Here is a 26,700-nt window from a genome sequence, read left to right on the forward strand (position 1 = left end):
GCTAAATTTTTTAAGATGTCTGAATACTTGTTGTTAATTGTCGACATTTATGTCTTTAATTCGTTTGTAAACTTATGATTTTGTGCCAAATAGGTTTTGATGATGCTTTTTAACTTCGTTAACTTGATTAATCTTGCCTGGTTGTCTTGAAAAAGGTAAATTTACCTGCACTTGAAATTTCAAAAATTTTTTTAATGAGATCAGATGATAATGTTGAATCCCAAAGAAAACCACTTTTGTCATTTGTAGTTATGCATTTCAGTTTCCTAATGCTGAATCAAAATAACATATTATAAAAATGTTTTACTCAATTTATTGAAATAGAAGCATTAATCCCTGTAGGCATGGTCTAAGAATACAAAATTGTGTAATTGGCTGAACTATTAATCCTTCGTCAATTACTTTAGATTTTTAAAATATTGAAAAAGTTTAGACTTTAAAAAACTTGTTCTCACGAACATTTTTACGTTGTTTTCTTTTAGTTTTACTCTACTTATTTTATTGTTTCGCTTCTTTTTGTTCTTTTGTTCTAATGATAACAAGAAGTTTTTGTGTGCAATTTTTATAAATCTATTTTGGTTCCAGAAGAACAATTTTAATCAACAGTTTTCATCCAAACATACCAAAGCATTGGTTCATGAGAGGTCAGTTCAATTATTTTTTATTGGTGGTCTAAAGCAATTAGTGGTAGTACATTAATTAATATTGGTTTTAGGTTGATTTTGAGTTTCTTTTGTCTTTACTCCACCTAGTCGCATACGTAAATCTCTTCGAGAACCCAGCTTTAAAAAAATGCTAATTTTTGGGCTTAGGATAGCAGCCCAAATTTAGCAGCCCAATCGTAAGGACCCTAATTTATGTTTTTAGCATTATTTTTTCAACTCCAAACATCGTCAGATTACAATTTGCCATAGACGTTAGAAATACTTATAAATATTGGAACATAAATCTCAGTAACTTTAGGGACTTAGTGACCTGACACTAGGGTGCTAGCGCCGAGTTCTGCGCGTAAGTCATGAGGGTGTTCAGGATTTTTGTTCAAACATTGTTGGGGCTGGGCCGCTAAGTTACGCCCGAAGAGTTAACAGAACATATTTATTGATGCAATTTTATATAGCACGTTCTGACCCACGTAAATTTTTATCAAATAAATCAAAATCAATTTTTTTTGGTAAGTTGGCTCGCATTCTCCCCTTAGCAACGGATTATTTCTTAACCAGGGTTATTTCACAATTTTTATAACACACAATGACTTTATGAAAGTGTATCAAAATTATTTCCGTACTCCAAATACTACTTTAGGTCTTGATCTGTTGGTACCGTTTAATAAATTAAAACATAAAATTCTAGTCCCCTCGATATTTTTGACCAGCACTGGGGCTTAAATACCCTCGTTTCAAGGCACTAAGTCCTCCGAGCAGCTACGATTTGTACTCAAAATTACTAAAGGGTGTACTTGGGTGATTTCATCAACCAATAAACATCAACCAGTAATGAAACTTTTCATCCCAAATCGAGTCGTCAAATATTTTTTCTGCATGTTGATTTCTTACATTTATATCCTGAACAAAAACATATTAGCAACCCATAGATCTTGAGGGAAAAAAATCAATTTTCGATGAGAAATGTCACTAATTTTGAGTTTTTTTTAAAACAGTCTGCACCTTTGACATTTTATTTGCTGTGGATCTTGCTCATTGCAAATTGCGGCAAAATGCATCAAATACTTTCCAAACATCAATGTAATTATATGCAAATATAATCTCAAATTCAGATGTAAGTAGGGTCATTTAACCAATGCCTGTTGCGATAATAGCAGTTAAATAAACTGCCAGTGTAATAAATTTTGATGCCCGATCGACACTGGAAAAACGCTTCAGCATTAGACTACGAGTTTGTCACACTCTTTTATCGCCACTGTTACTAAGTAACCAGTCATGATAAAAGAGTGGTGATGAACTCGTAGTCTAGTAATGGAAACAGTTTGATAACTTTGTAGTCTATGAAAACAAACATGATCGCAACAGGTGCTGATTAAAAAAAATTACCAAACGGTTGTTATAGCCCTCGAAGTTATCATAACACCTCGGCTTCGCCTCGGAGTATGATAACGTCTCGGTGGCGATAACAACCGTGTGGTAATATTTGTAGTGTAATGATAAATTATGTATCGATTTCATCTCAAAACTCAAATTATTCTGTTTTTATCGCAATTGTGGTCTAAATGAGAATTTGTCAACTATTGTGATAATTAGATGGTGTAACATTGAGCAGCAGAGATGGCGCAGACAACTTGATCCAGAGCCTGAACAACTGCGACAAAATCTTTTCACTGTTCTGTACGCTTAGCGTGCTCAAAAACCAGCATTGCGGACAAATGTGACGGAGTTTCTTTATTTCGGGGAATATCTGAAATAGTTTTTACCATCTGTCACTGTTTTCCGCACAAGCTTACACGTCTAAGCATATGCTAGAACATAATATTATTCGCCCCAGGGATTTAGTAATTTGACTGGCACGAGGCCCGAGGGGGACTAAAACTTTGTTCTAATGTATTCCGAGAAGCAAAGGATACAAAAGCGTTGAATGTACGAAGTGTTCAATTTTGCAGACTAGAGACGAAAATTTTTTTTTGGATCTATTCTGTTTCGGCCCCCAGTGTTTTTTATGACCCCCCAATTACAAATTAAATGTTGTTATATAGCACGTTACTATGTAAGAAAATAGCACGTGCGCCTGGGGGTCATAAAAAATTTATGCCCAATAAGATGGGGGGGGGGGGGGAGGCGAAACGGAATAGATCCGTATTTTTCTTAAAAATATATACATGAGTTGAATTAAACCAAACGTCTCCGTCTCAGATAGCGAAGCAGCCCATTATTTATAGCGGTTTGGTTCAAGTGTCAAAAGTTAGATTTCTAACAAGTCTATTTTTTTGGCCTAAACACGGTGTCTTCAAATAGGATATTAAGTTTAGGGCAAAAATTAGAATTTTAGTTCTTTAAGTCTAAGTTCAATCTTTCAAACTGAAATATCTGCCTCGAGAATTTGGCGACGAATGAAATTATAGCCTGGGTTCTCTAACCTTTAAAACATGGTTTTGGATATATTGTCGATTAAATTTAATGAATAAAATTGGATCTTTTCCGTTTGTGCCCCCCCCAGCTTAGTGGGTGCATATTATTTGCAACCCCCAGACGCACGTGCAATATTTTTACATAATGATTTACTATGTAATGACACGTGCTCTGTCACTGGGGGCAGCATAACGTACTGGGGGGCACAAACGGAAAAGATCCATAAAATTTATAATTTGTACCGTAAAGCACGAATTTGATTTTTACTTTATCAAATTGTCAGGCGCTGACTTACTTTCGACCTTCGTATAGTTTGCACGTTTTGTTCACTCTAGCTATATTTTAGAGGAAAGATATACATCAACTGTTTTTTTCTGATTGTTTCCTGAAAAGAGCGACAGGATGCGTGATATTTTAACTTTTTTCACATAGGAAATTTGCCTCACTTTTTGTCCAAATCAGATAGTTTGCAAAATTAAACTTTAATCGTTGACGTAAATTTCCCTTCATAGTGGCGAAATCGTTGAAATTTTGCTTGTTCACATTTCTGTTCGTTCACAGCGCAAATCTTTACAGCACCAAATTTGATTTGCGAAAAGACGTGAAAAAATGTCTAAAAACGTGATGAGTTTTCAAAAATGTCTACAAGACGCGACTGTTTTTGAAAAGAAAGACCCAGCTAACAAGTCCCCGGCTCTAGTTGAATACTGGATTGACGAATGCTACAAATGTTACTGCAATGCAGCGCTGGCCGCTACCGATAAACATCAGAAACAAAAGGCCTTGGCTTTGATCTGGAAGAATTTAGAGCACAAATTCCAATTTGTCATTGATAACCCAAGACGTTACTGCGATGATGTTAGCATATCGGCACTTGAGACAATTTCAAAATACTTTCATTGGGTTACATATTTGAAGTTACTTACAGAAGATAGCAACGATTTCGACGAATTAGAGGAGAGAATTGATACCATGGTAGCAGATTTCGAAATGTCTTTCGAAAATTTGAGCAAAGATTCGATCTTAAACGCAATGGCTGTCGGTGTACACAACAACACTTGGGAAGCGAAAGCGGCGCTTTATTACAAAATTGGCAGATATTTTTTCTCAAATGGGGTGGTTTATTTGGAAAAGAACGAGGACAGAGCAGCCAAATACAGTTTTGAAGGTAATAAATTTAGTTCTTTGACAATTACTTTCAGATACGAATTGGTAAAATAACAAGACGGCTCATGCAGGGCTCTGCGTCGCCGTCTTTTCAAAAGGTTCTCTTTGATCTCAGATTAAAACTTTTTTGCCTATTAGTTTTGCCAAGTTCAAATTGCAGCAATTTTTCCCAATCAACATTGATAACAGTTTTCTTTAATATAAAAACTGAAAAACTCAGGAAATTTTTTTGCTATATCTCTGAGAGATGTAAAACCACATGCATTGTCAAAAGTTTTGCTATATAAAACAACCTTCTAGCCAGTTAAAATTCGGCAAGAATACACAGTCGAAAAGAAAATTCCTCCTAAACCGATACAGACTGTAATTTGCATGAAAACTTTACAGCGGCCAGTTTACATACCAGAATTAGCCAAGAATAAAATGTTTTCTCTCATCTAATTGTATCTGTTTTAAAGTGTACTCCACTCAATAATTATATACCAAGTCTATGTAAAGATTAAGTTCATACTATATTTCTCATCAAAAAGTAACCAAACAACTTGAACTCATCAGAATTTAGAGCAGTTATGATTTGTCTTCATGAAAAAGAATTTCTGCCAAGTTAATTTTAATTCATGTGCAATATTGGCACCCCTGTGTAATTTAGTACAGTTTTAATTAAGTAAAAAATGGCGACGTTTACCTGACAAATCGAATTGTGATAAATCAAAAGTAATGGACAATTTTCTTGCTGAAGTACTGACCTTATGAATATCATTTAACTCACCCTAGTGAACTCTATAATCCAATGATTCAGTCAATTTTGAGTCAATTAAGAACAAGTTTTGTAAAGCTAACCAAAAATAAGTTGAGAAAATTGTTGCAGTGTTTTGAAAGACAAAAATTATTATGGTTTTTCTTAACTTACGGATTTTCTACTCTTCTATTGAAAAATTCCCAGTAAGAAAATATGAAGTTTTTATCGACATGTAGAGCCTTTAGTTGGAATACAGGATTGGTTTCAGTGGGTAAACATAATTTGTGCAGCAATTCAGAGAAAAATTTTCTAACTTGATTCAAAAATTTACCTGTTTGTTTATATGAAATGAAAACAAATTTGTTTTTCAAAATTTCCGATAAATTGAAATGCTTATCAAACGTGACTATCCAATCGTGCAAAAATGTAATCAGTTTAATCTGATGTCAGAGAACTTCCCAGTTTTATCTTTTTGAGCTTTCATAAGATAATTTTTCTCGAATTAGTTACAATCGAATTACGCTCCTAAAAATTTGTAGAGTTTAAAATGTTTTTGCGTAAAATTGCGCTACAATTTACAAAAACAAATTGATTTTTCATGTTTTCCAAATTGCTTTCCAGAGTTGAGATTGCTTCTGAAGTCAATAAACGGTTGACTTCTTGATATTTTTTACACATTTTTTATTGGTGGAAAAAGTGACTGACTGTATATTAAAGCAAAATTATCTTTGAAAGCGTTGTGATTTATCCAACAGAATACATAACTGAAAAAAGCAAATAGTTTTCAATTTTTCCGATGAAATTATTTTCCTGTTCCGCTTGTATCGAAAATCTCAAATACGGTCAACGCCGAAAATTTGTAAAAGTAAGCTCAAGGTTTTTGGTTTTTTGGTTTTATCTTAGTGTAATTGCCTAAAAAATTTTTCATGAGTAAGCTCTAGTTCGACAAAAAAATTTTGATTTGTCTACTCAATTCGAAAAAAAAATTGATTGTTCTTTTTTTGACCGATTTATCAAATGGTCTGAGATATAGAGGTCCTCGTTGGCACTCAAAGCAGTTGATTCAGGAAGCCAGAGATACGACGGAGAAGATAATCAAAATGATGCGAAATTGTTTGTTTTTCGTTTCGTTAGAAAATTATTTCTTACAGTTTTCTTCTACGTTTTATGTGCTACAATTGTCCATTTGGATACAATTTTTGGCAAAAAAGCAGAAAAATTAATACAATGTACAGTATAGTTGTACAAAATGATTTATGATTCATTGATCAAGAATAAGTTAAATGTATCTCTTCTCCCTTTTTGTTGATTTTTTTTGCTTCCAAATTCGTAAATGCTTTTCGTTTTTTTTTTAAAAAAATTGGATTCTGTTTCTGAAATGGTTACCATGAAAACTAAGGGCCTGAAAAAAGCTAACAGAAAAAACCGTCAATTTCAATTTTTTGCCTTTTTTATCCCCTTTGTCTTTTGAATACTTGCTTTTCAACAATTGTGCAATTGGGATTATGATTAGCTTGTTAAGCAATTTATGAACTTTTCAACACTTATCTTCAACACGAACTTGTAGTAAAAGCGTTTGGAGACAGCACAGAAACAAGTGTTGTAGTGCAATGTGATTCGTAATAGCAACTTAGGGCAATGAATAATCTGGTTTCAGAAATGCAGAAGGTTATTTAAAAAAATGGCCCGTGAGTCCGGAAAGACGAACCAAATTTTAGTCATTTCTGTTAATAATGTTGTAAATAAAATCTCAATCGATGAAACAGCCGAAACGATTTCCTTGAGCAGAAAATCGAAAATCTTAACAATTATTTTGCCTCGGTAGGTCCTCAACAGGCAAACTCGTTTCAATCAACAAAACAAACTCAAAGTGAGGCACAATTAAAACCAACGTTTTTAAAAATAAAATTGAAGAGAAAATTTCCTTGCGGCAATTGCAAAAGGAAAAGAGAATACAGCATAAATTGCTTTTCCTTTTATTATGTCTTTTCTAAATCCGTATAGAAAACTAGGACCTACTCTGTTTTATAGGATTTATTGGGATTTATTCTGGTCAAAAGTAAACCAAAATCTTGCAAATCAAAAAATGATGTACCTCAAGCTTCTATCCCTGGTCCGCTGCTACTCCTTACGTATGTAAACCTATGTAAACGTATATAAACCTATGCTACTCCTTACGTATGTAAACCTACCTTGTGTAACCTTGGAGTATCAAATGATTAACTCTTTGTCCACATTGCAGATATAAACACAAAAAAGTACAAAAACAACCGCAAGCGAAGACTGCCAACTGGCTTTAAATAATATTACAAAGTGGTTTTTATCAAATTAAACTAACATTGAAAATTAAAAATACCATGACTATGAGCATAGAAAAAAAGAGTGACATGCAACAAACAGCTTCTTAATGAAATCCAAAGCAGTGGAAAACGCGAACAGTTTTAAGTACCTAGGCGTTATTGTTGAGCACCAGCTAAATTACAAGGAGAACAGTTTATTTTATCGAAAAACTAAATCGGTTCATTGCTGTGTTCTACCGCTTCAGAAAAATTCTAAGAATATGGCAGATGAACGAAATATGTAAAACATTCGCGCTGCCGGTAACTCAATATCGTGTCTTAGCTGATGGAAGGACAACCAAAAGTGTTTTACAATTTATTGACAAATAAACAGATGACTTAAGATCATCTTCCTTGCGAAAACTTGATTTTAGTTCGAACTCACGCAATTGACACATACATCAGTCAAACACTTTACATCTAGGAGTTGACGAAAATAAAAATGAAAGTACTGAGAATTGTGTGAAAAATTAAACGCCTACAAGAGTATATTAGTAGAAATGGTTTAGAAAAAACTGCTGGAAAAAGACGGGCAAACAAACATCTTAGCATTCATTTCCCTGAAGCCAGCAGAAACTCAATCACAGTCACTTTAAGGAAACAATTCAACTGCTTTTTAACTTTGCATTGCAGTTCCATTGAAAATGATTTAAAAATGAATAGTAGATAAGCAGAACATTTTACTCTGGGCCTTGTGAAAAAAGGCGTCATTGGTTTTCTAGACAAAGAAAATCAATCTTTGCTTAACCGGGCTTCATGGCTTTTAAAACTGATGTTTTTGTCCTTGGTAATTGCGTATTGGGAAGTCATATATAACATTCCCTGTCCAATAAGAATGAGCACTATGATTTTTGATCCTCCCAACTTAGGCATATCAGAACGATCCTGAGGGGTCAATGAACTCCTAACAGAATGCAATAAAAGTACTAAACTGACAATTAACTTTTTAAACTTTGTAAGTAATCTCTGGTAATATGCGGACTCATAAACAATTTGTATTATAAATAACACCATTTTTTTACTCTTCATTGTTTGCTAAAAACATTTTTTTGCTGCAAGATCTCTTTCTATGGTTGACATTGAGTTCCGGCAAAACCGCGTCACAAGGACCCAAATATGACCATGTTTTAGTTCTTTGTTGGTATACATTTGTCGAACTCGAGTATTGGTTACATGACTCTGATAAAGTTACTGAGAAAGTCTGACAGTAATCGCGAACAACCCAAAGGTCTGAGATGCAAGTCAAGAATTTTGACGTGAAATTAAGAAAATTCACGTAACCTTGCTTGAAACACGATCTTGCAATTTTGGAATCGGGCCTTTTAGAATCTGGGACAGAAGAGATCTGGCCTTTTATTGCTCGCACGTGCGTGTTCCCCCACCCTACCCTTGCAAAGACCATTAATTATTAATGCGATGTTGAATTTTTTTAGAGATCCGCAGACCAATCGAAAGCTTCAGAAAGATATTCAGAGAATCGAAGAGCATGAACTCCCTTAGCGAGTCTGTCAAAGAATACTTAGAGGACTTAGATGACGAAATTGAAATTCTGGAAGAAGAAACTTTAATCGAAATGACTCAGACAGTTGGGCGAATGGCGCTAAAAATTGCTGATGAAGAACATCGAAAAGTGATGCTCGAAACTGAAGAACTGGACTTCGATAAAGTTTACGATGTGTACGATTTGTATCACTTTGCTTGGACCCAAGTCAGAGAAAAGGACATAGAGCTTGAAGCACTTCTCATGAGCAGAATGGGAACATATCAATACAAAGTTCTCAAACTTCAGAATAGCAAATTCAAAGCAAGAGAGTATTTGAAGAAAAGTATAGAACTTGGACTGTCTTTGAGTCCCAGAAACGTGACGTTTCATGACTGGTACAAAGATGCTGAAAATTATTTACGTGAGCTGCAAAAAGACACTCTTCAAAGCGAGTATGAGAAGATTGAAGCGGAAAAGAAAAAATTCGAGAAAGAGTTGAAAGAGGTCAAAGCTTTTCTGGATAGTTGCAGGGGCAATGTAGCATTGCAGTTGAAAACGGAGGTTTTAAAGATTGTCGATAAGTATCCACCTAAGGTTCCGGCATTCAAACTAGAAAATCTCATGAACGCCGATGGAGACGCCAAGAAAAAGGTTAAATAAACAGCAAATCAAACGTAGGATATTTAATACCCGTATTTTGACCTGCTTTTAAGTTGTATAGTTTTATAACATCTGTTAAGAGGTAACGTCAAGACAGTTGGCTTCATTGACTGTCCAAATTAACTATTGAAACGGTTAAATGATAACCGAGAAGCCTAGCCGGTCCGCTGCAAATTAAAGTTTTCACTGATTTATTGAGCAGGCTTTGATCTCTAACAACCAGAAGCAGAAGTGCACATGGTTACTCAAACTCTGAAAATTGATCGTCAACAATTAAGCAGCTCTTTAAATCAAAATCGATATTTTAAAGTAAAAACCGAAGATCTTTCCACAAAAGCTAAATATATAGGTTATCGATAGCCGCCGTCAGCCTCTCAATCGGCTATTACTTAGGCGCTATCCTTTTTTTATAATTCAAAGAATTTGAATTGTATTGGGGCGCTGTCTTTTTCATTACGACTCGAAGAGGAGTATTGGAAAAGTCCTTTTTTAATCACTTTAGTTGGAGTGAATTTCAAAGCAGGAAATGAAATGCGTGAAAAATTTTGGAGTGATTTTGATCCTGAACAAAATTGAAGAGTGGAGCGAAAAGGGAGTGGTTTTTGTTCATTCCGCTGTTCTCGAGGGAGCAAGAAATTGAGGTGTGAAAAAAAATTCTGTAAGCCAGCGAAATTTTGTTTTCACGTGCGTGTTTTTAAAATTGTGTTTTGTGTTTTTTTTGGTTTCGATTTTTTATGATATTATATGATTTTTGGGCTGGTTTTGATAGTGGTTTGTAGGCTTCTGGTCAATTTTATACCATTTTGCAAGTTTTTATCAATTTTGATGAATTTTAATTGAATTTTAAAAATTGTTTGCATGTTGTTTCGTTATACTGCTTTGTACGGGCTTTGAATAGACGTATATTAGTTATAAAGTTAAGATCCCAAGTAAAAACAGTTTCAATGGTATTAAACGATTTTTTTTGTTATGAAAAATGACAATGAAATGAAAAATTTTAAATAATTTCTCTTAATTTTTTTTGCTGCCTTTCGTTTTGTTTCTAATCTCAGAAAAGTTTTTTAGCCTGTTTTGCTTGCCTATTCTTTTGGAAGCTCTTCAATTCTCTATTTGCTCCAATTAACGTTTTTTGGGTCTATGAGCTCTCGTTAAAAAAAGCATAATTTTTCTTCAAGACTTTGTTTCAAATTGTTTTATATGCCTTTTTTGTTTTTCATTTTTTTCAGCAATTGGTTATGCTTATAACCGTAACTAGTTGTTTTTGATGCATTTTAATGGTTTTGATTTTATTTTTAGGTCAATTTGTTAAAGATAATTGAGGAATTTTTAGGAAGAGTTCTGCGAGTTTTCGTTTTTTTTGCCTATTTTTGCAGAAATCTTTTTATTGTGTAGATTTTGCTACTCTTTACAGTTCTAGATTATAATTAGAACTGCTTTAGAAGTGTTGTTGAAGTTTATTTTGTGCATTTTCAATTGACAGATATTACAAATTTCTAACTTTTTTCTTTTGGTTATTCGTTTTTACTTTCATAAATCGACAAATTTTTGGATTGGTAGTCGCTTGACCAAAAGTAGTATTAAAAGTTTTTTAAAATAATGATTTGAATTCAAAATATTGGCAGTCGTGGAATAAATTTTGGCTAAATTTTCTTGAATTTTTACAGAAAATTTTATTAGTTTTGTTCTTCATTTCTTTTCTCTTACCTCCGGTTTCTCTACTTTAAAAATTGTGCTGGTCATTTGTCACCATTTGCAGAGGTTCAACGAAATATAACTAAACGTATTGCATGGGTTTTCGCTAAATTTTTTTTAAAACTTGAAACTCAATGTAAAATTTATAACACATGCTTTATCGTTTTCTCTGGTCAGATACTTTTTCATTCTTTTTCATTTTCATGTTTTAAAATTATTACTGATATTCAGTAGAATAACTATTATGTGAGTTATTGTGGTCACTCAGTAGATTAATGTGATGTTAGTTAGGGGCGTTAATTTTTTTCCTTCAATTGGTTTTCATAAGTTTTGAAATAAAATTCGAGTGCTGATTTTTGTCACGCCGAAAAAGAAGTGGAGCAAAAATGCGAGTGGTTTTGATTTTTGAAATTCTGTCACTCTAACTTTAAAGTAGAGTAAGAAAACAGTATTTGAACAGAAATTAGCTTTCTCGCTAGTGGTTTTTTTGTTCTTATGCGGCAATTTCACTTTGATTTTTAATGTTATTTTTGCATATTTTTGAATCGTTATTTTCTAAATGGTTTTCCCAATCCATTCATATTTCAATCTAGGCCTTGTTTTCTGTTTGAGCCAATATTTTCTTTCTCGTTAGCTGTCATTTGTCCCCATGCGGTTTTTTGACACTGATCTTCAGATTCTTTTTGAAGTTTTTGTCTGATTTTTTAAAATGGTTTTCCCAATTAACTCGTCCGTTAGAGTTTTAGTTTTTTGTTTACTCAATGATAATTTTTTGAATTGTACGTCAGCACTTGTCATGCTTTGTTTCTTTTAATTCGCTTTTCCTTTTGATCAGCTTTTTCGTTTTACGTAAGCCATGATTTTGGCGTTTGACTTCTGGCTTACTTCAGTCATTGTTTCAATTAAATGAACTTTTAATTTTTTTAAAGCATTGAACTACGCAATATAGTAAAAACGGTTGATGTCAAAAGAACAAAATCAAAAGAAACGGGACAGACCGATAAAGCCCGGTCGTTAAGTCATAGTGCATTGGGTAATCAAAGTTCACTAGAGCGATTGCTAGCTGATATTAGAATTAAGCTTAACAACCTTCAATTTAGAAGCAGAGTTAAGTATAGGTTTAGAATCTTACTGAAACTGCACACTGAATTAGACAATTTTCGAAACTTAAGAAAATGTTTTGTCAATTTCTTCTTTCCTTTTTTGTCCCGATGTTCCGGCAATCCCGATGTGCGTCTAGTCCGTCAACGACAGATAAATTCGGGCAACCTGAGTGCTTTGTTCTTCAATAGCTGCCGTCAGCCTCCTAGAAGGCTATTATTTAGGCGCTCTCCTTTTTACGACTCGAAGAGTTTTAGTTTTTTTAAATTTTTTTAACAAGAATTACAATGTTTAAACGCCATTTTGATCTGAAAGCAAAAGTAAGCAAACTTGCCGTGTGAATTAATGTTTTCTGAGCAAGAGAAGGTATATGACAATGCGCTGCTTTAATTGAATGAATTTTTGACTTTGAAAAGTGATTTTTGCGCCTATTGATGACAGTTTTTAGCCGCGTTTCCGTCTATTTTGCAAATTTTTCGTTGCAAATTGTTTTTTTTTTGTAGATATAATTTTTCATTTTTTCCGCATGAAAAAGTAATTCTCTGAAATTGATACCAAAATGTTTTAGAGCGCCTAAGAAAGTGTTTCAAGCGCAAAAACGGTTCACAATTCTCAGTTTTAAGTAAAATTTTGGCTTTTTTTCTATCCACTTCTTCAATTTTGGAGCTTTGAGTGGACTTCTCTTTTATCGCACGTAGTAAATATGGCAATGCCTTTTTGAAAAATATTCAATTGGGTGCCTTTTATGACGTGAGATTTTTTGTTTTTTATAAAACACAAACTAATTTACAAACTATTACACAAACTAATCCGGTTTTGGCGGTTTTTTCCCATTTTCCCCAGTTTTTTTCGTATTTTAAATAAAAAAATTAAGTAAAAAAAATTTACCATTTTTTAAGTAAAAAAAATTGACCATTTAAGTAAAAAAATTAAGTAAAAAAGTTGACCATTTTTTTCAATTTGTTTGTTTCGAACTTGAACAGTTTATAAATTTTACTGAGACAGGAAGATGGTTATGCGATTTTTTTGAATCTAGATTGCTTAGAAATGGAAAATCCATGTTATTTTTGCTAAATGGTTTTCAGTTTGAATTTTAACTAGAATTTGCGTTTTGATTTTTTTAATAATATGCGAACAATTTCTAAACTTTTTTACAATCTTTGTCTGCTCCACACTGTAGCATGTAGCTGTCCAACAATCAAGGTTTTATATTTTTATCGGCTTTAATTTTTTAGTGAATATTGTGATTTGAACTAAGAATTTTAAACTTGATTTAATAAAAATTTTCATTAAGAGTTTTTCATTTCTTTCAATGTTTTAAAATACAATATAGCACTGAGTTTCTGCTAGATTCACTGTTAAAATTTTTGGTTGACAGTTTTCTTCTGGGATTATTGATAGGGTTGGATTTTGGTAATAAAAGATTTTCTAGTTTTGAATATTGATCGTTCTGATAAGCCTTTTTCATGATTAATTTCTGACTTGATAATTTTATTAATAGCCGCACAGCGATATCTGGGGCTATTATTGGCCTTCTCTTTGTTTTTTTTTATTTTGTCGTCATGATTTTTGTTACGACCATATGACGTCACAGCCACTTTTGTTCATTCGTTGATGAAACTTCAAATAAATTGCATGTGTGACGTCATTTTTTGCTCTTAGTGGAGCGAGTTTTTTGTTCATGCGCGTGATTAAATTTTTGGTCACACTTGACTTACCTCACTCTCAAAAATGACTTCCTCACTTTAAAATTGACTTTTATTTACTTTAATTCAAAGAGATAAGGACAAATGGGTGTGTGTCAATCTAAATGAAGGTTATTTGAGATCAGCTAATAGAGGCAGCCGATGTGCGTCTAGTCCGTCAACGACAGATAAATTCGGGCAATCTGAGCGCTTTGTTCTTCAATAGCTGCCGTCAGCCTCCTAGAAGGCTATTATTTAGGCGCTCTCCTTTTTACGACTCGAAGAGTTTTAGTTTTCTTAAGTTTTTTAAACAAGAATTACAATGTTTAAACGCCATTTTGATCTGAAAGCAAAAGTAAGCAAACTTGCCGTGCGAATTAATGTTTTCTGAGCAAGAGAAGGTATATGACAATGCGCTGTTTTAATTGAATGACTTTTTGACTTTGAAAAGTGATTTTTGCGCCTATAGATGACAGTTTTTAGCCGCGTTTCCGTCTATTTTGCAAATTTTTTGTTGCAAATTGTTTTTTTTTGTAGATATAATTTTTCATTTTTTCCGCATGAAAAAGTGACTCTCTGAAATTGATACCAAAATGTTTTTGAGCGCCTAATAAAGTGTTTCAATCGCAAAATTGATTCACAATTCTCAGTTTTAAGTAAAATTTTGGCATTTTTCCATCCACTTCTTCAATTTTGGAGCTTTGAGCGGACTTTTCTTTTATCGCACATAGTAAATATGGCAATGCATTTTTGATAATTAATCAATTGGATGCCTCTTATGACGTGAGATTTTTTGTTTTTTACAAAAGTGTACACAAACTAATCCGGTTTTGGCGTTTTTTTCCCATTTTCCCTAGTTTTTCTTTGTATTTTGTAGTTTACTTTGAAACTCTTTTTAAATTTCTTCATCTGCACCGTCAGGATTATTTGTTTCAATCTATTATTAACTGAAGTAGTTTTTTGTAAAAAGCCTTTGAAATTAAGTAAAAAAATTGACAATTTTTTTCAATTTGTTTGTTTCGAACTTGAACAGTTTATAAATTTTACTGAGACAGGAAGATGGTTATGCAATTTTTTTGAATCTAGATTGCTTAAAAATGGAAAATCCATGTTATTTTTGCTAAATGGTTTTCAGTTTGAATTTTAACTAGAATTTGCGTTTTGATTTTTTTAATAATATGCGAACCATTTCTAAACCTTTTTACAATCTTTGTCTGCTCCACACTGTAGCATGTAGCTGTCCAACAATCAAGGTTTTATATTTTTATCGGCTTTAATTTTTTAGTGAATATTGTGATTTGAACTAAGAATTTTAGTCTTGATTTAATAAAAATTTTCATTAAGAGTTTTTCATTTCTTTCAATGTTTTAAAATACAATATAGCACTGAGTTTCTGCTAGATTCACTGTTAAAATTTTTGGTTGACAGTTTTCTTCTGAGAACATAACGTTGAACCCCTGTGCTTTCAAGAAGCATGGGTCAATTTATGTTTCTTCTGATCTGGGAAATCATTTTATACGTAGCCAAAATTGTATAGACTAAATTTTCTGAGAAGTTATCCTCTCTTTCTTTTTGTCTTAACATCTAAAACTTTCGTCTTTTAAAGTTCATCGCGATTCTCATCTCTTACAATTTCTAAACTGGATTATATCTCGCTTTTCTTTGTTAGACTGATTTTTTTGGTCTACACGATGTGAATTTTCACTGGAAAAATGACGATAAATGTTTTCAGGTTGCACAGATACCCGAAACAAAATTGCCGCTATGTAATAAACTTATTGAGTAAATTTGAATGTTTGAAGTTTTTGATCATATCGCTGTTTAGTTATTATAACTCTTTGTGTGTTGGGCCCTGAATTGAAATTGAGGGAAGCAATTATTTGCGACGTGATAATTTTTCTTCAGAGTTCTTTCGCGTTTTTAATAGCCGCACAGCGATAGCTGGGGCTATTACTGGCCTTCTCTTTGTTTTTTATTTCGTCGTCGTGATTTTTGTTACGGCCATATGACGTCACAGCCACTTTTGTTCATTCGTTGATGAAACTTCAAATAAATTGCATGTGTGACGTCATTTTTTGCTCTTAGTGGAGCGAGTTTTTTTGTTCAAGCGCGTGATTAAATTTTTGGTCACACTTGACTTACTTCACTCTCAAAAATGACTTCCTCACTTTAAAATTGACTTTATTTACTTTAATTCAAAGAGATAAGGTGAAATGGGTGTGTGTCAATCTAAATGAAGGTTATTTGAGATCAGCTAATAGAGGCAGCAATAACATATACAGATTTTTATTCAAAATATAACAGATCAGCCTTCAATGAAAAGACGAATTTTTTTGGTCTTTCTTTTTTACTGTTTTTTTAGACGGCCGATCTTCGAATCTATTGCGGCTATTTTCTGGCGATCTGCCAGCTATGTTTGGCCATTGTTTAGTTTCATCATCGTTTCTTGGGATTTTTAAAGACAACTACAGCTTACGATTTATTTAGTTTTTAAGCTATTACCATTTTTGGTATAAATTATTTTTTTTTCAATGAGAAAAATTACGGAAGTTGATATATAAGTAATACTTTTTTTCCAGTTTTTAAATTTTTCCTCAAATTTGAAAAATTTAACAGCATAGCTTGTACTTTGCCGGTTTGATGTTTGAACAGTTTGCCAGTACTTTGAACAGTTTGATGTTTCCAATTCCGTAAAACAATTTTCGTAGTAATTTTTGCTGGTATTAAATACAGAAGTAATGGACTTCGTTGTTTTTTCATTTTCAAATTTTGACCAAATTATTTAGTTTCAGTTGTCACTTTTGTAAGTACCAGTTCATTTTAAAAGTTTTTTTTCAGAGAGAGGACGACTCTTTGTTTCGTTTTCGGAAATCTTCCGGCTAGTTTTTGATTTTGTTTTACCTCATGATCCCCTTTTTCGTTTTACATAAGTCATGATTTTCGTGTTTGACTGCTGGCTTACTTCAGTCACTGTTTCAACTGATTCGATTTTTATTTTTTCAATCATTGAAATACGCAATATAGTGAAAACGGTCAAAGTCGAATGATCAAAATCAAAAGAGAAGGGATAAACCGACAAAGCCACCGAACTGGGTTATCAAAGTTCATTAGAGTGTTTGCTAACTGATGTCGGTATTCAGCTTATTAGCTTTCAGTTGAGAATCTGAATGATTTATTAATTCAGAATTTTACTGAAACTGCACGCCAAATTGGAAAATTTTTAGACCCTTAGAAAAACTCAGAAAAAAACAGTCAAATTTGTCTCTCTTTTTTTTCTGTTTCAATCTCCATGTGCATCAAGCGCGTCAACGGCGGCTATTTTCAGGCAATCTGCCGGCTCTGTTATTCAATATTTTTGCTGGATCTGTTATGAGTGACTTTTACGCGTGCTGTGAGTGATCTACTTTTTTCTCATTTACAATTTTAAGCAGGTGAAAAAAATTAAAAGCAGGCTGTTGAATAATAAAAAATAAATGAAAAGTTCACGAATTTTAAATTTTATTAGTTATATATAATAGCCTCTGATGACGTCATTTGAGTTTCCTAAGTGAACTGCTGTCACTTTCCTCCTATCTATTAACTACCTCCTTCCTCCTCCCACTACTGAAGCAGGCTACAATGTATTAGAGCTCACACCAATCGCTTGAGCAATTCTTCCGACGTTAGCCGGTCATGTTCGAATTTTGAAAGCCACTCTCATCTTCTCAGCCTGCCATTTTGTGCTCCTATTTTTGTTTCATGGCGAATAAAACATCATTTTACTTTATATCTTTACATTGCTCAAAGTGCTTTCAATCAACAGTAACTCAGTAGAGCGATCTAAATTGAGTCATGCCCATATCGAAAAATGGGATTTTTTTCCATTTGTGCCCCCAGTGCATTATGCCACCCCCCCCCCCCAAATTACAGAGCACGTGCTATTTCTATTACATAGCAAATCATTATGTCCAAATATTGTACGTGCGTCGGGGGGAGGGGGGGGGGGGTGGTCGCAAATATTGTGCACCCATTAAGCTGGGGGGGCACAATAGTAGAAGATCCGAAAAAAATGAAATCAAGAACAGAAACGGGGTAAACTCCATGAAGCCCAATTTAAGCCCTATTTGAGCTTTGAGATCTTGTCCGTTGGTGCCCCCGCAACTTAGTGGGTGCATCTTATTTACAACTCCCAGACGCACGTGCCATATCGTTAAATGGTAATGTACCATGTAATAATGGCAAGTACTCTGTAACTGGAGGTGCATACCGTACTGGGGGCAAATGGAAAAGATTCGAGCTTTGTTTTATGTCTTAGCTGCCATCTCTAAAGCTAACTGGTATTGATACTAGCCACCGTATCCTCTCATTAGGAAATTGGTTCATGCCAAACAACAAAATGACATCGAAATTGTTTGTATTTTAAAAATAGTTTTATACTGAAATCAATTTTCTTTCTTTTTCTGTTTTTTTTATCAATCCCAATTGGGGTTATGGAATCAACGGCGGCCAATTTACGACTACGCCAACTGAACATAATTTTTTTAACTACTGGTTCTTTTCTTTTGTTGCCCCTCCCCCTGATCGATTTGCTCCTGTTCATTTGAAATTGAGTTTAATAGTACAATTTTGCAGATGAGTGAAAGTAAAATTGTCTTCTTTTCTAACTAAGTCTTTGTTTTTTAGGACACTAAGTTTAGGCAAATTATATAGATTTTTCTTGTTTATGTTCAAGTCCAATCTTTCAAACTGAGCTCTCTGACTCAAACTTTTAGTGAATTGTGAAATCGTACCCTTGGTTGTCTAATGCTTATTGGAATGCATACTACCCCATGTATCCTCTCATTAACGAATAGTGGTAAGTCTAACTACGACATGAAATAAAGTTAGCACTTTAAAATAATAATAATAATTTTGGTTCCTGCGTAATCAAAGCGGAACAGCATTAGGCCTACAGTAGCCTGTTCTCAGCTGCCCTTTTTCTTATTATTCCCCACATTTCAGACTGATCTTTTAATGAGCAGCATTGCTCTTTTTTTGGTGACTATAGCCACTTTTTTTGCGTCTGAAACTTTTACGTGGTACCATCATTGCAGCCAACATTGGTCAGGCTATGGTCAACCTCAAGCTATGGTTAAGTAAGAGCTCATCCTTACACAGACAGCTTCACGGAGGCAGGGGATTGAACTCTCAATCATTGGCGTGTGAATCACACACCTTACCTCTCGGCTAGCACGCCACACCTCTCGACTATCACGCCACGATTAAAACTGTTTTTAAAACGTCAAAATATCAATTTTTATTCTTTTTTTGTTTTTTTTTCTATCCCAATGGGGTTATGGGTATCAACCGCGGCTGATTTCAGACAATCTGCCGGATATATTTATCATTGCTGAAAAACTAAATACTTACGACGTGAAGTCCAAAACATGTGTATGTTTTAGTTTGGTCAATGAAAAAGACCCATTTAAATGTATAAAGTCACACTTATGGGGCAATTGTTAAGAAATCTCATATCGCAGTACATTATAGATCTTTTTAAAACCACATTTTAACTGGACTGAAAAGTGTTCTCTAGTTTTAAAAACCACGCTGGTCCAGAAGCTTTTTATGAGAGTTTTAAATGATTTATTGGCCAACACGCTCTGGTTCAAGAGGAAGACAATAATTTAAAAAATTATACGAAATTTTACGTCTGAGATAAGTCTGTATTACGTTTTCATGTTTTAATAAATAGTTTGGCATAAGCTGGAATTTTTTGTGCTAACGCACATCGACTATTCTCATTTTTGAGCTTAGAATTCGCTGCCTTCAACTATTGAAAATGCACCAACAATTGCAGAATGTTTGCAGCGATCCTTTTTGTATTCATATAAATTTTTCATTTGCTTTTAAACGAAATTATTCAATTCCACCCCGAACCCCCCCCCCCCCCCCCCCAAACCTCCCAACCTCCCTAATGCGCCCCCTGGTGTTAGCCTTCCTAAGACCAAGCTGGCTGGTATCAGAGTCAACTTCTCGCGGGTCGCTTGAGAGCAGTTCACCCAACATTATTGGGTTAAGGTTGTATCAATTTCTGGCCAGTTACCCTAGTCAAATTGGGACGGTTATCTGCTGAGATCTTGCAAGACTCTTGTGTGATTATGCATCATCTTGTAAGGGCTCTTACAAGACTCATACCAGATAACCGTTAATCTTGCAAGATTCTTAGCAGATAACCGTTGTTCTTATAAGATTCTTACCAGATAACCGTTGACTTTGTAAGACTCCTGCCAGGCATCCGTCGCTCCAGAAAGGTTCCAGACAGAAAACCAACGCTCTTGCAAGACCAACATGGCTATAAAAAGCTTTCTAAAACGTAAAAAATGACCCCCAAACATACTTCAAAACGCCCATAAGGGGCTTAAACAACATATAACACATAAAACGTTGTCTCAGCAAGCAAGGTTCGTGAGTTCAGTAACTATGTGTACCAATTAGAATCCTATAAATCGATTTCGATTTTTTTTAATAGGTTTTCTAAAAAGGTACCAGTTTTTTTGGCTCTATTTTTTTCTGAAAAAAATCTGAGACAAACCTAAACATCAACATACATCATAAAGAAGCTAAAACAATAAAAAAAATAAAGCACCTTGATTGACTGAGTCGCAAGAAAGGATAAAATAATATAATATATAATAATAATATAATAAGCGAAAAAGTCGATATTTCCGATTGCAATACGAACTTTTTTTCTATGAAAGTTAGGCGGACCAATCTTTTTGCATTACAACCTAAATAGTACTGGTAGTCTGGGATATCAGTTTGGTTCGCTTTAAACAACTCTAAGATCCGATAAAATTTAACTATTTTTTAAAATAAAATAAGCGAAAAAGTCGATATTTCCGATTGAAATACGAACTTTTTTTCTATGAAAGTTAGGCGGACCAATCTTTTTGCATTACAACCTAAATAGTACTGGTAGTCTGGGATATCAATTTGGTTCACTTTAAACAACTCTAAGATCCGATAAAATTTAACTATTTTTTAAAATAAAATAAGCGAAAAAGTCGATATTTCCGATTGCAATACGAACTTTTTTTCTATGAAAGTTAGGTGGACCAATCTGTTTGCATTACAACTTAATTAGTACTGGTAGTCTGGGATATCAATTTGGTTCACTTTAAACAACTCTAAAATCCGATAAAATTTAACTATTTTTTAAAATAAAATAAGCGAAAAAGTCGATATTTCCGATTGAAATACGAACTTTTTTTCTATGGAAGTTAGGCGGACCAATCTTTTCGCATTACAACTTAAATAGTACTGGTAGTCTGGGATATCAATTTAGTTCACTTTAAACAACTCTAAGATCCGACAAAATTTTACTATTTTTTAAAATAAAATAAGCGAAAAAGTCGATATTTCCGATTGAAATACGAACTTTTTTCTACGAAAGTTAGGCGGACCAATCTTTTTGCATTACAACCTAAATAGTACTGGTAGTCTGGGATATCAATTTAGTTCACTTTAAACAACTCTAAGATCCGATAAAATTTTTCTATTTTTTAAAATAAAATAAGCGAAAAAGTCGATATTTCCGATTGAAATACGAACTTTTTTTCTACGAAAGTTAGGCGGACCAATCTTTTTGCATTACAAACTAAATAGTACTGGTAGTTTGGGATATCAATTTGGTTCACTTTGAACAACTCCTTGATCCGATAAAAATTAACTATTTTTTGAAATTATTAAAAATTAATTATTCGAATTAATCGGAAATTTCCGTATGAAAAACTAACTTTTTTCCTATACAAGCTATAGCAATATTTTTTTGTTTTACACTTTACATACCCCGGGGATACTCCATGCCGAGTTTGGTTCGATTTGAACAACTCCTTGACCCGATAAAATTTTACTATTTTTTAAAAATAAAATAAGCGAAAAAGTCGATATTTTCGATTGAAATACGAACTTTTTTTCTACGAAAGTTAAGCGGACCAATCTTTTTGCATTACAACCTAAATAGTACTGGTAGTCTGGGATATCAATTTGGTTCATTTTGAACAACTCATTGACCCGATGAAATTTCTATACTTTTGAAAATCGAATAAGCGAATAAGTCAAATCTTCCGATTGAAAAACTAACTTTTTTCCTAGGCAAGCTATAGCAAAAAAATTTTTTTGTTTCAGAATTTATATAAACAGGGGATACTCCATACCAAGTTTGGTTTGATTTGGACAACTCCTTGACCCGACGAAATAGACCTATTTTTAAAAATCAACAATTGCAATTTAAACGAAATAATTGCAACTTTCCGTATGAAAAACTAACTTTTTTCCTAGGCAAGCTTTACCAAAAATTCTTTTCCTCCTATGCTCTACCTACCCTGGGATACCCCATACCAAGTTTGGTTTGATTTGGACAACTCCTTGACCCGATCAAAAATACTATATTTCAAAATTAAATATTTGAAATAAAAGCAAATTTCCGTATGAAAAACTGACTTTCTTCCTAGGCGAGCTATACCAAAAACTCTTTTTGCACTACAACCTATATACTACTGGCAGTCTGGGATATCAATTTGGTTCGCCTTGAACAACTCCTTGACCCGATGAAAAAGACCTATTTTTAAAATTCCTTTTTCGAGAAATTCAAAAAGTTCCATATGAAATACTAACTTTTTTCCTAGGCAAGCTATACCAAAAAATCTTTTTGTTTTACATTTTAATTACACTGGGGATACTCCATGCCAAGTTTGGTTTGATTTGGACAACCCCTTGACCCGATGAGAAAGACCTATTTTTAAAATTCGCTAATCGCGAAATTCGCAAACTTCCGTATGAAAAACTAACTTTTTTCCTAGGCGAGCTACAGCAAGAAATCTTTTTGTTTCAGACTCTATTTATACAGGGGATACTCCATACCAAGTTTGGTTCGATTTGGACAACTCCTTTGCCCGCTCAAAAAGAGCTATTTTTAAATATACTTATCAAAATTATTCGGAAATAATCTCAAATTTCCGTATGAAAAGCTAACTTTTTTCCTACGCAAGCTATAGCAAAAAATCTTTTTGTTTTACAATCTAGTTACCCATGGGATACCCGATACCGAGTTTGGTTCGATTTGGACAACTCCTTGACCCGATGAAAAAGACCTATTTTTGAAATTCGTATTCGAAATAATAGCAAATTTCCGTATGAAAAGCTAACTTTTTTTCTAGACAAGCGATAGCAAAAACTCTTTGTTCGACACTCTAGGTACCCATGGTATACTCCATACCCCGTTTGATTCAATTTGAACAACTCCTTGATCCGATAAAATTTAACTTAAAATATAATAAGCGAAAAAGTCGATATTTCCGATTGAAATACGAACTTTTTTTCTATGAAAGTTAGGCGGACCAATCTTTTTGCATTACAACCTAAGTAGTACTGGTAGTCTGGGATATCAATTTGGTTCACTTTAAACAACTCTAAGATCCGATAAAATTTAACTATTTTTTAAAATAAAATAAGCGAAAAAGTCGATATTTTCGATTGAAATACGAACTTTTTTTCTATGAAAGTTAGGCAGACCAATCTTTTTGCATTACAACCTAAGTAGTACTGGTAGTCTGGGATATCAATTTGGTTCACTTTGAACAACAAACGAACTCAAACAATTAGGTCATATCAACAAAGCATGAAATCCAGATAATGGAATAAAACAAATGACTCAAGTCAACAAAAAAAAATAGCTACTCTTAATCATCAACCAAGAAAGACAAAAAATCCAACAAATGCGCTCATATTGCTTTTTAATCACAGCGCTAGACAAAAGACGAATAACAGTATTCTCATTAATCAAATGGCTAAATATATCTAATACATCAAAGTTGAAAAATCCATACATCTAACACAACAAGCAACAGAAAAGTCCCTGAAAGCTCTCATTCTTGTCAACCATAGCGCAGCCAACAGTCAAGGAAAAAGATTAGAAAATTTCAGACAAGTAGAACCAGGGAAAAACTGGACCAATTGGGAACCACAAACGAACTCAAAAAATTAGGTCATCATATCAACAAAACATGAAATCCAGATAATGGAACAAAAAACAAATGACACATATCAACAACAAAAAAACTACTTTAAATTATCAACCGAGAGAGACAAAAAATCCAACAAATACGCTCATGTTGCTTTTTAGTCACAGCGCTAGACAAGAAAAGACGAATAACAGTATTCTCATTAATCAAATGGCAAAAATAAATCTAATACATCAAAGTTGAAAACTCCACACATATAAGACAACAAGCAGCAGAAAAATCGATGAAAGCGCTCATTTTTGTCAATCATAGCGCAGCCGACGGTCAATGAAAAAGATTAGAAAAGTTCAGACAAGTAAAACCAGGGAAAAAACTAGACCAATTCGGAACTACAAACGAACTCGAACAATAAGATCATCATATCAACAAAACATGAAATCCAGACAATGGAACAAAACGAATGACTCAAATCAACAAAAACAATAACTACTCTAAATCATCAACCGAGAGAGACAGAAAATCCAACAAATGCGCTCATATTGCTTTTTAATCACAGCGCTAGACCAGAAAAGACGAATAACAGTATTCTCATTAATCAAATGGCAAAAACAAATCTAATACATCAACGTTGAAAAACCCATACATATAAGACAACAAGTAGCGGAAAAAACCATGAAAGTGCTCATTTTTGTCAATCATAGCGCAGCCGACAGTCAATGAGAAAGAGTAGAAAAGTTCAGACAAGTAAAACGAGGGAAAAACAAGACCAATTTGAAACTACAAACGAACTCAAACAAAAAGATCATATCAACAAAACAAAAAATCCAGATAATGGAACAAAACAAATAACTCAAGTCAACAAAAACAATAACTACTCTAAATTATCAACCGAGAGAGACAAAAAACCCATCAAATGCGCTCATATTGCTTTTTAATCACAGCGCTAGACCAGAAAAGACGAATAACAGTATTCTCATTAATCAAATGGCAAAAACAAATCTAATACATCAACGTTGAAAAACCCATACATATAAGACAATAAGCAGCAAAAAAAAATCCATGAAAGCGCTAATTTTTGTCAATCATCGCGCAGACGACAGTCAATGAGAAAGAGTAGAAAAGTTCAGACAAGTAAAACGAGGGAAAAATTAGACCAATTCGGAACTACAAACGAACTGAAACAATTAGGTCATCATATCAACAAAACATGAAATCCAGATAATGGAACAAAACGAATGACTCAAATCAACAAAAACAATAACTACTCTAAATCATCAACCGAGAGAGACAGAAAATCCAACAAATGCGCTCATATTGCTTTTTAATCACAGCGCTAGACCAGAAAAGACGAATAACAGTATTCTCATTAATCAAATGGCAAAAACAAATCTAATACATCAACGTTGAAAAACCCATACATATAAGACAATAAGCAGCAAAAAAAAATCCATGAAAGCGCTAATTTTTGTCAATCATCGCGCAGACGACAGTCAATGAGAAAGAGTAGAAAAGTTCAGACAAGTAAAACGAGGGAAAAATTAGACCAATTCGGAACTACAAACGAACTGAAACAATTAGGTCATCATATCAACAAAACATGAAATCCAGATAATGGAACAAAACGAATGACTCAAATCAACAAAAACAATAACTACTCTAAATCATCAACCGAGAGAGACAGAAAATCCAACAAATGCGCTCATATTGCTTTTTAATCACAGCGCTAGACCAGAAAAGACGAATAACAGTATTCTCATTAATCAAATGGCAAAAACAAATCTAATACATCAACGTTGAAAAACCCATACATATAAGACAATAAGCAGCAAAAAAAAATCCATGAAAGCGCTAATTTTTGTCAATCATCGCGCAGACGACAGTCAATGAGAAAGAGTAGAAAAGTTCAGACAAGTAAAACGAGGGAAAAATTAGACCAATTCGAAACTACAAACGAACTCAAACAAAAAGGTCATCATATCAACAAAGCATGAAATCCAGATAATGGAATAAAACAAATGACTCAAGTCAACAAAAAAAATAGCTACTCTAAATCATCAACCAAGAGAGACAAAAAATCCAACAAATGCGCTCATATTGCTTTTTAATCACAGCGCTAGACAAAAGACGAATAACAGTATTCTCATTAATCAAATAGCTAAAAAATTATCTAATACATCAAAGTTGAAAACTCCATACATCTAACACAACAAGCAACAGAAAAATCCATGAAAGCGCTCATTTTTGTCAATCATAGCGCAGCCGACAGACAATGAAAAAGATTAGAAAAGTTCAGACAAGAAAAGGAGGGAAAAATCTGGACCAATTCGGAACTACAAACGAACTCAAACAAAAAGGTCATCATATCAACAAAACATGAAATCCAGATAATGCAACAAAACAAATGACTCAAGTCAACAAAAAAATAACTACTCTAAATCATCCATCGAGAGAGACAAAAAAATCCAACAAATGCGCTCATATTACTTTTTAATCACAGCGCTAGACAAGAAAAGACGAATAACAGTATTCTCATTAATCAAATGGCAAAAATAAATCTAAAACATCAAAGTTGAAAAATCCATACATATAAGACAACAAGCAGCCGAAAAATCCATGAAAGCGCTCATTTTTGTCAATCATAGCGCAGCCGACAGTCAATGAAAAAGATTAGAAAAGTTCAGACAAGTAAAACCAGGGAAAAAACTAGATCAATTCGGAACTACAAACGAACTGAAACAATTAGGTCATCATATCAACAAAACATGAAATCCAGA

General features: G+C 33.6%; 1 protein-coding gene across 1 annotated transcript in view; it reads left to right on the forward strand.

Annotated features, from left to right (window-relative positions):
• The first annotated feature begins 3,581 nt into the window (after positions 1-3,581).
• LOC142351475 (uncharacterized) overlaps positions 3,582-26,700 on the forward strand; it is a 43,990-nt gene continuing 20,871 nt past the window's right edge. The window contains exons 1-2 of the mRNA XM_075403512.1: positions 3,582-4,245; positions 8,756-9,456. Of these exons, the coding sequence (XP_075259627.1) occupies positions 3,687-4,245; positions 8,756-9,456 (1,260 nt within the window). The 5' untranslated portion in view covers positions 3,582-3,686. The remainder of the gene's footprint in view (positions 4,246-8,755; positions 9,457-26,700) is intronic.

Source organism: Convolutriloba macropyga, chromosome 13 (assembly GCF_964194025.1).
Source record: "Convolutriloba macropyga chromosome 13, txConMacr16.3, whole genome shotgun sequence".
Taxonomy (NCBI): domain Eukaryota; kingdom Metazoa; phylum Xenacoelomorpha; order Acoela; family Convolutidae; genus Convolutriloba; species Convolutriloba macropyga.